The sequence below is a fragment of the Bemisia tabaci genome, chromosome 8 (assembly GCF_918797505.1).
Source record: "Bemisia tabaci chromosome 8, PGI_BMITA_v3".
Lineage (NCBI taxonomy): Eukaryota > Metazoa > Arthropoda > Insecta > Hemiptera > Aleyrodidae > Bemisia > Bemisia tabaci.
Window position 1 is genome coordinate 9430680 of NC_092800.1, and position 14002 is coordinate 9444681.

Consider the following 14002-nt stretch of genomic DNA (forward strand, 5'->3'; position numbering starts at 1 on the left):
TTTATTCTTTGTTTTCTTCTTCGTTTCCTCATTCTTCAACTTATTTCATGTACGAGGAACCTTAACTCGTGCAAGACTTAACAGATATAACAGGGTCCGCCATTTCACAAGAGGCTCAGGTTTCGATAAGTTCGCAGCTATTGAATTTTGAGCTGGCGTCAAGCCAAGTATCTATCTCCGAGCCGTGGGAGGACTTTATGTCGTCAAAGGACGCGACTTCCTTCACCGGCGTCATCTCCACCACCTTCCCATTCGGAACGAAGTCGCTCTTCTTGATCAATAATTCTCTGCTGTCATTCGCTGGAACAAAACAATTTGCACGGAGCTATAGAAAATGATAAAATTTTACATGCGATATATGGATCGTTGTCTCTCATTGTCAGTCGGTTCTGTGAGCCCCTGCAATCTCTAGACTATGCAATGTGAGCTACACGAAGTCAAAATGATCGTAAAATCATACTGCCGAGCGTAGGAAAACCTTCGTATGAGCCTTCAGACGTTGCCAAATCATCCTCGATGGAATATTTATTTTTGAAAAAATTTATAATGCAGATTTATCTTTGTAATTATTGCGAGACTAAATCGCGAACAAAATCGTAGAAAAATTCAGGAAAAATATTCACAATTTTCCCAGTAAACTCGTTTGTTTAAATGGAAGAAATGTGGCTGCGTCTGAAGGCTTATACGGCGTTCTTCCATCGCGGAACAGCATACTACTTGCGCCCCTGCAGCTTCGGTGGCAAAATGAAGACTAATATATTAAACTTTTTTAAACTTTAAAATTTGAAAAAAGAGAGAATGTTTTTAATGGAACGAATTTTAATGAACCAAATTCAGTGTTCTCAAGCTGTTCTGTTTTTTCTCATACAAAAAAGGGTTTAAATGAGTCTCCTCTGATAGAAAATAATTTCCCTCGGAAATAGTGACGCTTTTTGATCCGAAGGTGCCAGCAGGCTGATCATTGAAAATGAGAGACAAGGCTACAGACAAAGAATACATAGGGAATTTGGACCGATCCTTTTACTTAAGATGGGTGGTTGCCATAGACTAAGGTAGAAAGTATGGACAAACGAAGGGGTCTCTCGTAAGTTGTCGTCAGTTAGTCTGTTATCAACCGTCTATGTCCATTGCTTGCAACCACTTGCTTCCACCAATAGGATTCCACCATATCTCTTTTGTCTTCTTTGTCTTTAGCTTTGTCTATCAATGTCAATAATCGACCCGCAAGAATGTTAATGGTGATTTACTCACTTGAATTTGGGGATGAAGTGTGCGTATTGGTATTCAGGATGACATTGTGCTTCTTAAGTGCACGTGATGCGGCGTCTCTATTGGCTGATAGGGTAGAAGTGATGCTCGGCAACCGGATATCTAAGTGAGAACCTTTTTCGGTGATGATCTAGGCACATAAAAGTAATTTGAAGATTAGAAAGATTTGGAGGATAACAAGCGGAAATCCATTCAAAGACGCCCAAAAAACACTGAAAAAAAATTCTCGGCGTTTTTACCAAGGTCCGTTGGTACCTTTACCATCTCACTTTTTTACCAATTATTGGTAATTTTATCAAGACACACTGGTAAGCTTACCTAAAAACCGGTATTTTTACTGTTTTTTCAGGTAAGAATACCACTTTTATTGGTAATCAATTCCCGGTAACTTTGCCATTTTATCTCGGTAATTCTACCATACATAGTCGATAAAAAATATTGGCGTTTTTACCAAGGTCCAGTAAAATTACCGAGAAAGTTCAATAATTTTACCGGGATTCCTCGGTAAAATTACCAATTCCATAAATGGTAATTTTGGACCAAACTACTATTTTGTAACTGGGATCAAATAGAACCCTGAATTCTTGGTAATTTTACCCTTTTCTCAATAAATACACCGAGATTCTTTTTTCAGTGTACTAGACTCGTACGTTAGGTTAAAAAAGTTACAGTCGATAAAAAATATTGGCGTTTTTACCAAGGTCCAGTAAAATTACCGAGAAAGTTCAATAACTTTACCGAGATTTCTCGGTAAAATTACCAATTCCATAAATGGTAATTTTACCAAGAAAAAACTGGGATCAAATAGAACCCTGAATTCTTGGTAATTTTACCCTTTTCTTAGTAAATACACCGAGATTTTTTTTTCAGTGAACCTCGAAGAATCAATGTTAAAAATATCAGATGCGAACAGTTTGGAAATTGCTTCAATTGCTTCAATTTTGCAGGGGAGGTCTGTTTCCGAAGTTATACTGTCAAATTTCACGCGAGGCTACTGCAATTATTTCTGTTACGATTCCATGTGAATCCCTTAATCACCACCTAAAGTATATACAACTTTCCCAAAGAAAGGAGTTGTGCGAGGAACAACTAGGAAGATGGTCCTTTAACGAGTAATTCGTGTGAAAATAGAAAGTATTTCTCTCTTGGCTAGAAATTCTTTCTTCACGCTGGTTTTTAGAGCCATGTCAAATTGAAGTTGATTGAATCGATAGAAACTGACATTTTACGGAAAATACTTCCAAGGTTTAGATTAGAGATATCTATCAATAAAGGCAGATTCTTTACTTTACCTACAATAAAATTTTGGGTTCAGCAGGTTCTGATATTTTCATTTTTACTGTCGACTCTCTGAAGTACTCCCGTAATTATTTCCTTCATTTCTCACCTTATTATTCATAGCGTATAACTTGGTGGTGATATCCCGAGCTACCAGCGTGGCCAACACAGTCGCCAAATAAGTCTCTTTTATAAATAAATACTCTAAGGCGGAGCGCTGCCAATACAGGTAGCGACAGGTTGTTGCAGCGACGATTGATACCTGCAAAAAACGAATTCAAGAATAGTTTCATCAATTTGAGAGTGAAATATTCCCTGTTCAGGTGAGAGATACGAAATTAATTGAATTCGATGTAGGCAGAGAGACAAGGGTCACGACCCCGTCATTTGTAGTTTATTGACTGTTAAAATTCTGCTGTGAATATTGCATTTGAGCCTTCATTCATTATTGTTCGCCTTCAATTAGTGGAATGCAACACGGACATCCATCGGGCACAAATAGTTGCATCCAGCGCCTGGATTGGATTGTGGAAACGTTATCGACGATAGGCTTTGAATGATAAGTAGCTTCGCCAAGATAGGGACTCATGATCAAGATCATTTGGTAACGATTGAACAATCGACACACTGGAGCTGATATTAACTTGCGTCTGAATGTCAAAAATGACAATTTTGAGACTGTGGCAGAGCAATATAGTAAATCGATGAAGTCCGCTAACGAAAACGCATTTTACAATAAAAGTTTCAAGTACCAGTGCAGTTTAGATTCGGAGCAAAAACGTGTCCTATGTGTGATGATTAGCCCCTTAAATACAATTGCTCACTAGTCAAAATTTTTGGTCCCCCTACCTTCGACGCGTTCCGGCATTCCAGCCATCATCTAAAACGCGCGCTACGTGAGTGATTTGTCGTTCCTCCCACAAAAAAAGGTAACCACATCTCAATTTTGCAAAATTTTCCCTCGAAAATTGCATTTCCACTAGGATAATCTTAGCCATCTCTAATTCAAAATTTCACTGATTATTCCTCAGATTTCATGCAGAAACAAAAAGAAATTGAACGAAAATTGCCCGCGTACTTTTTTGTAAAAAGGTAATTTTTTGTCAATTTTGCAACCTTTGAATGAAGATACGTTCCTTCGGCCGGGACACTCTTCCCGTGGTATTCAGCGTGTAGTACTTACCAGTGGGCTTGTTATTTAAATTGATAGATTAAGCGATAGACAAAGAAGACATAAGGAGTATGGACGATCCTATTTATTAAAACGGGTGGTTGTTATAAACTAAAGGTGAAAATAATGGACTAACTGTAGGGTCTCCCATAGGTTGCTGTTAGTTAGTCTATTATCTACCTCCTTTGTCCATTGTAACCATCCGCTTCCACCAAAAGGATCCCTCCATACTACTTTTGTCCTCTTAGTCTATAGCTTTGTCTATAAATTTCAATAATTGGCACCGCTGGTCTTCTACTTTCTAAAATTTTAATCGGCTTAAATCCTTTATTTGCATAGTAATCCGTTTGCACAGGAATTGAGAGACTTACTTTGAATTTGTCTTCAGAGCTGGCCCTGCTTTCGAATTCAGGCGAGTCTAGAAACTCACAAGCGTTGATTGGGTGTAAGAATTGCTGGTCTTGCATCACGTTCACCTTCCCGCTTAGCAGCAAACCTAACCTGTCGGTTTTCGTCAGGTTTTGCATGGCGTACGCTTCTCCAGCGTGCAGAGACATTATCTGAGCAAACTGTTCACTTACGAGCTTTTTGAACTGAAGCCTCGTTACCTGGGGATGGAGACCAAACAGCGTATTCATAGCCCTTGGCTCAGAAACTATCAGAAGTACACACATATTTGGACTGCGTTAAGCAGAAAGGAACCAAGCGACATCAGCAATCGCCAAAAATTTGACGATTTACAGTTTTCATGAAAACGGTTGTACGGATTTTTGTGCAAATTTCAGCAGAGGCGGATCCAGAAATTTTGCAACATCGGATCTCCTTCATTTAATCCTCTGCTAAATAATCGAATCTTGTCGGAGCACCTGCCCCCTCCAGGAATCGATACATTTCCATAGGTTTAAATGGAGGGAATTCGGTGTTGCCAAATTGCTGGATCCGCCAATGAATTTCAGTGAATTTTTTGCATCGTACGAAGCAAATGCCCTAAAATTTTCAAAGGAATCCGCTCAAATGTTCTTTTGTAAAAAATTATATCGCCCGGTTAAATGGCAATATTGCTGATGTGGCTTGGTTCCTTTCTGCTAAACTCGGTTCATTCATTGAATGCCTCTTGCACTAAAATGTCCGAGTTATATACATTTTCATATATCGATGGCCAAAGTGCAAAACCATATATGGACGTGTTTCTATCAAACGGAACTATGTGCATTAAGTCATGAGCCCCGAGACCCATAAGAATGCATGCATAACAGGGCTCATGTCACAATGCACATAGTTCCGTTTGATAGAAATACGTCCATATGTATCTCCATTACGGTGTTTCAAAATCCCTGCTTCTATTCTATTATTTCGGAGAGAAACATTCCAATTTCATGGAATTTTACAGGATATTCTACCAACGAAGATGAAAAATTAAGAAAATTTTCAAGATATTACGTTGAATAGTTTTCCAAAAAACTGCGAAGTATGACAAGAAGTCGGCACTCGGCAACTGTGCAAACGGAGATACGTGGTTTCGCATTTAGGTCGTCAATATGTTTCAATCATAATGGACCACTAGACAAGGTACGAATTTAAGCATTCTAATACATGTTTCTTCACCAGAATTTCACGTAGAGCACGATTCGCACAATGAAAACTAATGAAACAAACTCCAAACGAAGATATTAACGTTTTTATTTCACATTGGTTACGAGGAATTTGAACTGCCCGCTGACAAGAAACTCAAAGCTCTACGTGAGTCAAATCGAGCACTACAACGTTTCAACAAGCTTCTCAATCGAGTAATGTTCATTTTCCACCATGTGTTGTTCAAACTGTAGTCAATTTTCTACAGTTGAGCCAAAGCGTCAAGGTTGAGGTTGCCAGATTTTTATATCGCAAAAACTGTCATGATAACGTTTAGCCCACGATGTGAATCACGTAGAGCATTGAGTTTTAAGGAGCGGATGGTTTGAATTCACGCATCAAGAATCATTAAATATCTTTGGAAGGAGTTGATTTCAGTAATTTTTTCTGTGCGCGTCGTATTTTACGTGAAATTTTGGTCAAGACAAATGTATCAGAATGCAGAAATTCGTACCTTGTCTAGTGGTCCATTATGATCGTAATTTGGTTGTGGAACTAGAATGGGAACATACTTCATTTTGCGTTATTGGAATTTACCTGTTATATTTCATATTGTATTGGCGATGGCTAAGTATAGTTAGTTAGTATATTTTGAGACATTCAGCGTCACAGGCTATTAACGTCTTTACAGGGAATTTTGAAAACGGGAGTATATACGAAAATTTAGATTTTTAAATTAAGAGGGGTGAAGAGTTTCAGAATTTTGGTAGTGATATTGAGTTCATCGCATATGTAAGTGGGTTTGTATTTCTGTTGATTGTAGGGGAGTGGATCTGTGATTGGAGATATCTGAGGACAGAGCAGTCCATAATTACGTGTTTGATGGTTAGAGGTGATAAATTACAAAAGTTACAGATCGGTTGATTTTCTTTGGTTGATTTTCTTCAGATGGTATGATTGTGAGTGAAAAAAGTGTGACCTATCCTGAGACGCGCAACTTGGACCTCACATGATCTTGTTTTGTGGTTAGATGTTTAAAACACGGATTATAATTGTATATACTTTGTTGTTCCAAAAATATTCCCTAAAAATCTCATGCAAAAACATCACGCGATTTAATTATGAAAAAACGAATGTGAAATTTTGAAATCCCGCAATTGAGATGCGTGCTTTCAAGAGCATTCCAATGTAGCTAACCTCGCAAACATAAACGATCATCTAAACTAGTTACACCTCTACTCCCAATAAACTATGAATTCAAGAAGAAAATTACTGTCGGAAAGTTTACTTTTTGCAAAGAATGTACCTAAGTTGCACAATCCCAGCAACATTGAAATGCTCTTAGTTCATTTTTGCAAAATGCTATCCAATTGGTTGTTGCTGCAAAAAAATAGTTTCCCACAACCTGCTATACAATGCTTCAGTGACCATGTAAGTTGGCTCGAGCACTAACTTTTCTGCACTAACAATTTTTTGTTTTAATAATTGATTTTCTGGCTTGATTCGATTTCTATCAGTGTAGATGGATACGACCCGATAAAACTAGAGGAAAGGAAAGGCTAGCTGTTGTGGATGGATTTAAGAATCTTGACTAAAATTAAACTTCATAACAATGAGCTACAATTGGACTGAGTTAAGCAGGAAGGAACCAACCCACATTTTGGAAGAAATTGAGTTATGAGTGGTTTTGAACTCAACCACTGCTCTACAATCTATCGCCAAAAATTCAAAGTTTTTGTTGGAGAAAATTTTACAGAAATTGAACTTGAAGTTTATCTTTTACATTGAGTCTTATGCAGGAGCTAAACTTTAAGCCTCCTTTTCTCGGTTCAATCCCGATGTGGCTTGGTTCCTTCCTGTTTAACTCCGTCCAATTTACCTTAAATGGCTTGAAAAGAAGCTGAAATACTTCCTCCAGCTCAGGATCGAATTGCACTGGCCGCATTTGATATATAACATAAATCAGCTGGAACGCGTTAATCGATAGGAAGCAAAGATTCCAAGTGAAAACATCCGGAGCACAGACAATTTTCCACGCCCACGTTGTGAAGAACATAAAACCTGAAATAAATATTTATCATGAGTAGTAAACGAACATGAACGGATTCAAAAAGACGATCATGGTTGAATCGACTCCACGAAGTCCGCAGGATTTTTCTCTTTCTCTCGTCGTTTTCCCCCTCGAGTTTTATTCCAGAGGCCAAAGATTCTGTACCATCGGGAAAATTTCCAATTTTTTTTAAAAAAAAATAAAAATTTCGTGAAGACTTGTGGCGAATTTTGGTGACAGGATAGGGCTGTCTGTTCATGAATTTTCTTCTTCTTTTTCGTACCAAAAATGGAGAACCTCGTCGTCAATTGAGCCTTGAGCTTGGAATCTCAGGAGATCACTGACAGCGAGGCTCACGTAAGGCTGAAGTCTTTATTTGTCGTATTGGAAAAATAGATTTGAAAAAAAAATCTTAACTCATCGGCGTAAAAAGATGAGAAATCTGTCAAATAATAACATAACAGTTTCTTATAAATTGGCACTAAAAAGAGGGGTTAGTTGTTTCAATAGTCTGCGCTTAAAAAGTCTGCAATATTCAGATGATTTAAAAAAAAAAAAAAAAAAAAAAAAAAAATCATTCAAATTAAAATCAAGTGAATGCATTCCTTTCTTTTTTTTCTACGTTCTCTATTACGTACGGTTCAGAATCGTCGCTATCTCCCTGTATGTGAGCATCTATTCGCTCATGATTTGTTCTGAATGAAACAATGTCATCTCATCATGAAATTCTTATACTATAACATACTTAGCAGGATGACGTACCCACTATGAGAAGAGAGTGCATGAAAACGATGCCATAACGATTTGTTGGGACAGCATAGGAGACGAGAAAACAGGTGTTCGCCACTTGAAACAGCCAGTGTTGCGATTCTTGCCATACCGTACACCATCCGAGAGTCCCTTGAGAAAAAAGAAAATATTTAAAAAGCACAGTTAGGCTTCTCTACAGTGAATTTACTTTTTTGGAGAATTTTAGACTTCCCCCTCTGCGGCGGTGTGCGCGCTGAATATGGATTTAAAGAAATAGATGCGCTCGAGCCTCCTGATAATTTTAAGTAACTTTTATTTTAAACTTAATTTTAACTTAACTATTTTAACTTAATTTTAAGTAATAATACTAAAGGTATTGAAATGTTGTACCAGAAGCATTACAATACTTTCAGATTAATGTTGGGATCATAATTAGGGGGTGGGGGGATGTCTATGGTTCCGATTTGTTTTTCCAAGTGGAATGATATGAGAGCGAAGGAACTTAGTTCTGTATTGCAAAATTTCGAAGTTTCACTTGACAACTTTTTTTTTATGCGTTGACGAGTGTGTAAATATGCATCACAAATACTGAGAAATTTTCATCAACTCTCGAAGGAAATTCACAAAAAATGCGACCGATTTTGGGTAAATAATGTATAAATTTCAAGTAAATCTTTGCAACGTTGAAATATAACTAAGCCTCTTTGACTCTCACTCCTTCACGTTCATGAATCACTGAAGAACTAACAATCTAAGTGCTATTCGATGAAAACATGTTAAAACTGGGTTCGGGCGACATTTCGTCGTTACTTTCACGAAAAAAAAAAAACGTAACTACACTTCAATGTTGCCAAATTTTCCCCGCAAATGTCATTTTTACCGGAAGAATGTTTGGGGTTCCTATCTAAAACTTCCTCTTATTCTTATACTGTCCTCATGCAAAAATCAGAAAAATTTTGGACGGTAGTTGCACAGGTAGACTTTTGTAAAAAATTCAATTATCTGAGTCAATTTTGCAACCTTGGTATGGAGTTACGTTTCTTCGTCCGGGAAGCAACGATTTGGAGGTGCGATTTCCAACATGTCGTCGCCCTCCTGGCATAAGGGCGTAACTGCACTCTTCAATGAACCCTGTCGTCAATACAACTCAATGCTTTTCCGGGCTCATCTCAATGTGTAGTTACGCCCTTATGTCAGCCCTGAGCGACGATGTGTCTCTCCCATGGAATTCTCACAATATCATTCAAATATGTGTGATGATACGGCCTCTGCAACACGGGAAAGCACATACCAAGGGCGGAGGATGCCTGCAGCATGACCGGACATGAGAGAGAGAGACAGGTGACTCGCCCATCGGCCAAACCACCCCAAATCCCTCTCACGGCCGCCCGAGTTTTTTTTATGGGTCGTTATCACTGTCCCGCTGCACCCTGCATCCTCGCTTCCAAAACCACGGTTGGGGGGGGGGGGGGCCGGAGAGGCTCTTAGGCTCTTTCGAGCTACGGGGCCCACACGAGTCATTTGATCCGTCCCATTTGATCTTGATATATTTTTTTTCTGAGTTTCCTGATTTTGCCACGTTTTTTGGATTTTCCTGATTTTTTTCCTGATTTTGTTCATCGTTGTCCATATTTTTCCTACATATTACATTTGATCTACCATATTTCCAGACTTATATTTTTTTCCACATCATCCCAGATTTTTCTCCCATTGCCCATTACATATCGACGGTGAAAGTCGGCAATCACATAACTCGGCTTGCGACGTCGCAGACTTCCTGTCATACTTTATTTTTTAAACGGAAAACTACTCAACGGTAATTCTTTAAAACTGCCGTGATTTTTCTTCTATGTGCGAGGAAAATTCTGCAAAAACTTAAAGGAATCATGTCCATTTGTTCTCCTTTAAAAAAATAACATAGTTGCGGAGATTTTCAGACACCGCAAACGAGTTATGTGGTTGCCGACTTGCACCGTCGATATGCACGGAGAAAAAAACTTCGTGCGAGGGACCCGAAGTTTAGGTCATATGGATCTCAGAAGTTTTCGGATTGAGCATCTGAACACTTTAGATCTAGCTGCCGAGGTTCGGATCACACATCTGAAACTTCAGTTCATACATCTGAAGTACTTCAGATGTGAGAACCGAAGTTTTTCGGATGTGAAAACCGAAGTACTTCAGATGTAAGAACTGAAGTTTCAGATGTGTGATCCAAACCTCAGCAGCTGGACCTAAAGTGTTCAGATGCTCAATCCGAAAACTTCATAGATCCATATGACCTAAACCTCGGGTCCCACGCACGAAGTTTTTTTCTCCGTGTGTAAGAAATTGATGTGCTGAGAGATTTTTTCAGGTAATGTGCTGGTTACACGCTCAAATTTCCATCAATTTCCGATCAAATGGTGACTGGTGCGCACCATCTACCATCAAATTTCTGCGGCCTGCAAAAATTGGATGGTAGATGATGGAGCTGTGGGGCTCATCCTTCATCTGATTTCCACACAACCGTGCTTATTTCATGCCTATTTCAATCATCAAGCTGTTTCAATTAATTTTACTCGTCAATCTAGGTAACTCTCGTCCGCCATCTTGGTCATCATTTTGATCGGAATTTGACGGAAATGTGAGCGTGTAACCAGGCCATTAGAAATCATCGAGGATAAGATACAAGAATGTACTTTGTGTGATATGTACCGAAACTTATGTAATTAGTGAAGTTGAAAGGCCCCTCTTCCCACGTCACATTGTCCGCAGCTGGTAGGACTTGAACTAGGGTCGCCCCTCGATCGTGAAGAATTCCACCCGCAGACATTTCTCCTGGAACAAAAAGAAGAACAATGAGGGATGAGTCTAGTAAAGGTGCAAGAGAGCGAAGGAATTTAAATAAATAAGGAGGGATCCAACAAAATCCTGATTGGTTCTAAGGGTGCGATTTTTTTCATCAGTGCGACGAACGCTCAGTCTCCATGAAGTATGAATAATTTATTTCCATTGAATGACTCTTCTTCTTTTAGGTGGGGGGGGGGGGGGGGGGCTATTTTGGAGGATTGAAACTGAAACATCTTAGAGGATATGCTCACCTTCCAAGTAGCGCAGATTGCAATAATTTGCAAGTAAACAGTGAATTTTTTTTCGTATTAAATCGCAGTGTTTTGTTTGTTGCCTATTCACTAATTGAAGGGGCTCCTAATATTTAAATACTCGTAAATTGCGATGAAATTGAGATGAGCTGGTCGGAAATGTTTTTGCATTTCAAATTGCCTACCTCTCTTGCACATGGAAAGTGTTTTGTTGATTGCGTAAAATCGGTAATTGATGTAAAAATATTCCAATTTCATGAGTAAATCATGCAACTTTAGTGCATTGAATTGTGAAATTATTTTAATCTTTTAATCGCACTGTGCTGTTTGACCGTCTTTAATTTTTTTATTTTCTTTTTCATTTGCGTTACAACAAAGGTCCATCTAAAAGTGTTTAAAATTGTATTTCTTCTAAACTTGACTTTGAACTATACTTTATCTAAGATGTATAAATGTTCTACATGTTCTGACACATACTCAGGAAAATATTTTACACTCTCTTAGACTTTTGACTTATGATGCCTTTAAAATTCTTTTGAATGTTTAATTTATCAAATACAACATAAACTTCATACTTACTCATTAAGGCAAAAAGTGCTCATATGAATGTGAGGGAGAGATAAACCATGGTATTCGCGTGATTAGAGGCTTATAAAAAATTAAGTCTCTCTAGGGTTTTCCTAAAATACTACAGGAAATGGACGCACTATAGGTGTATAAAAGCCGGACAGTTTGGTCAACGATGGTTTTTAGTTCACCATGATGTTGAGGGATTGATAATTTTTGTTTTCTTTATAATCAATAGTTTTGTCCATCTCTAACAAACGAGGAGAAATAAAAAGTAAAAACGAACTCATACTCTTGTGAGAGATTGGAGTTTTCAAAATTAAGCAAAAGTGTGAAAAATATTTGAGTCGTCCAATAAAAGAGGTAGCCTTGTTTTACCTGGAGAAGAAAAAAGCGAATATTGAACTATTATTTGGCAGGCCTCTTCAAAGTTTCAGCCTCCGAAAAAAGTTTGGTAAAAATTCTGGACTTTCACATTAATCTAAATGACATTGATATTTCCGAATTTTGATAATGTATTCCAATTACGTATTTCTTCATGTTCGAGAGCTCGAGATAATTTAAGGAGTTTGAATTTATCAGTGACAGTGAAGTACGTACCTCTGCGATGAATTTTCCGTTTCAAAGTCAACGTTGAGCTTTAAGTTTAGTCAGGTGTCGAGTTGTACCTTTTAGCGAGCGGAAACATATTCAACGATCGCCCCACAAGTAGGAACAAATGATTCGTATGCAGAAGAAAAGGCAGGGAGACAGTTTTAAAAGGGCAGTGAATTGCTAGCTCGCGTCACATTGCGATCGATTTAAGCCTGGCCCCGTTGTAAACAAACAGCGACCGAGCTTGTGTGAACAGAGGGGTGGTAACGGCCTACTCCCTCGCGAAAGTTAGGGGTGATGCCGCGCTTTTCCTGCTGCGACGGTGCTGCTACGTAGGAATCAATATTGGAACTTATTCAAGAGTTTTCTTAATCATGAGTTGTTAACTGAGTAGAGCTCCTGTGAGAGCCGGAATTTTTCGTTTTCATTACCACTAATCTGTTCATTTTAAACTTTTGTGAGAAATACAATGGTGCCATTGATTTACTTCCCAGTTGAACGAATTGTATTAAACTTGAGGGCTTAAGAAAGAAGGATCATATCGGTATAAAAACCATCTCCCTTTTATTCAAATTACCTGTTGGGGGGGGGGGGGGGGTCGAAGTCGAAAACTGCGTATCTCTGGTGTGGCTGCGACGCAACAAGGGGAATCGCCGATCATGCTTTATTTTATTTTATTTCATTTTAGCATATTTCATTTGGGGGGGGGGGGGGGGGGGGAGAGGCTTCTTATTAAATTGAGTCATGGCGTTTCACCGATCACACTCCTCATAGCTATCTTGAGACCAGCCCTTCTACAAATAATAAATCATTCCTCAATTTACCCGAAATCTCGTTATGACGGCTCATCCATGCACTGGACCTCATATATATTTATCATTGTAAAAAAATGAAAACTATGCCGACAACACGATAAACTGTAAAAACTACAAACTGTTTGAATATAGCATGATTAGGGCATCATCGTTAGAATCGGAGCCAAACCCGAATCTCACACGGACTCGAAGCGCGCCGTGAATCTTCGAGGATGCGACTATTTCGACTCGAAGGATACGATTTTGCCTACTCGCTCAGATGAAGGAGGAATGAGCTCGGCTGTCCGTTGCTCAACTAAAACCGAGTTCTGTAGCATAGTTTCATAGGGCGTTGTTTAACATCACCCGAACGATTTTTTTTTTTTTCGAATATTTTTATTTATTTTTTTTACGAATTTTCGACTTTCGGAAGGGAAACGCGTATCATCTAAAAAAAGTTGTCAAACGGGCGCCATATGAAGTACCAACAATTTCGCCGCATAAAATTGACTCCAGCATCGCAGATAGGCCTCTAAGGCCCAAATTTTCAATATATTATATTAAACCTGTTTTTGTATTAGACCTGTTTTCACCCGATACATAGTCGGAGGCGCCCTCCAGAATGGCCTATCTACAGTAATGATATAAAATTGAGTGTGGATAGTCAATCCTCTTAGATTTTCACGAAGTACGTTACCAAGACCAAACATGTCATCCGTTTTGGCGTATTTATAACCGTTCACCCACAAACATGCAGAAGAGGGCGTTCGAGTGATGCACGCAAGCACAGAACACATAACAAGCGGCGCCCGGCGCGGATCCTCGCGCTGCGTCCCCTCGGTGCCCGAGCCCGACTACCCGCTTTGATGACCGTTTG

At 38.8% G+C, this 14002-nt stretch overlaps 1 protein-coding gene across 3 annotated transcripts; it reads right to left on the bottom strand.

Moving 5' to 3' along the window:
• Positions 1–7: 7 nt before the first annotated feature.
• On the bottom strand, positions 8–12669 carry LOC109034343 (popeye domain-containing protein 3). 3 transcript variants are annotated; one of them, XM_072303352.1, is made up of 8 exons: positions 12338–12669; positions 10785–10907; positions 8103–8240; positions 7170–7351; positions 4090–4326; positions 2657–2809; positions 1252–1399; positions 8–300 (listed from the first exon to the last, which is right to left on the bottom strand). In XM_072303352.1, exons 2-8 carry the CDS (start codon positions 10900–10902, stop codon positions 116–118), a joined length of 1161 nt encoding a protein of 386 aa, XP_072159453.1. In that variant the 5' UTR covers positions 10903–10907; positions 12338–12669; the 3' UTR covers positions 8–115. The 3 variants fall into 3 exon arrangements, with proteins under 3 accessions (XP_072159453.1, XP_072159452.1, XP_072159454.1); XM_072303351.1 differs by lacking the exon at positions 12338–12669 and adding an exon at positions 11750–12279; XM_072303353.1 differs by lacking the exon at positions 12338–12669 and adding an exon at positions 11171–11272.
• Between the last annotated feature and the right edge of the window lie 1333 nt (positions 12670–14002).

What these genes read in the sequence shown, in the direction of transcription:
- LOC109034343 (XM_072303351.1), bottom strand. An exon ending in CACTAATTACATAAGTTTCG is followed by an intron (nt 8,241 to 10,784) that starts GTACATATCACA and finishes TTTTTTCTCAAG; the next exon opens with GGACTCTCGGATGGTGTACG. An exon ending in GCTCTGAAGACAAATTCAAA is followed by an intron (nt 2,810 to 4,089) that starts GTAAGTCTCTCA and finishes CGTTTTTTGCAG; the next exon opens with GTATCAATCGTCGCTGCAAC.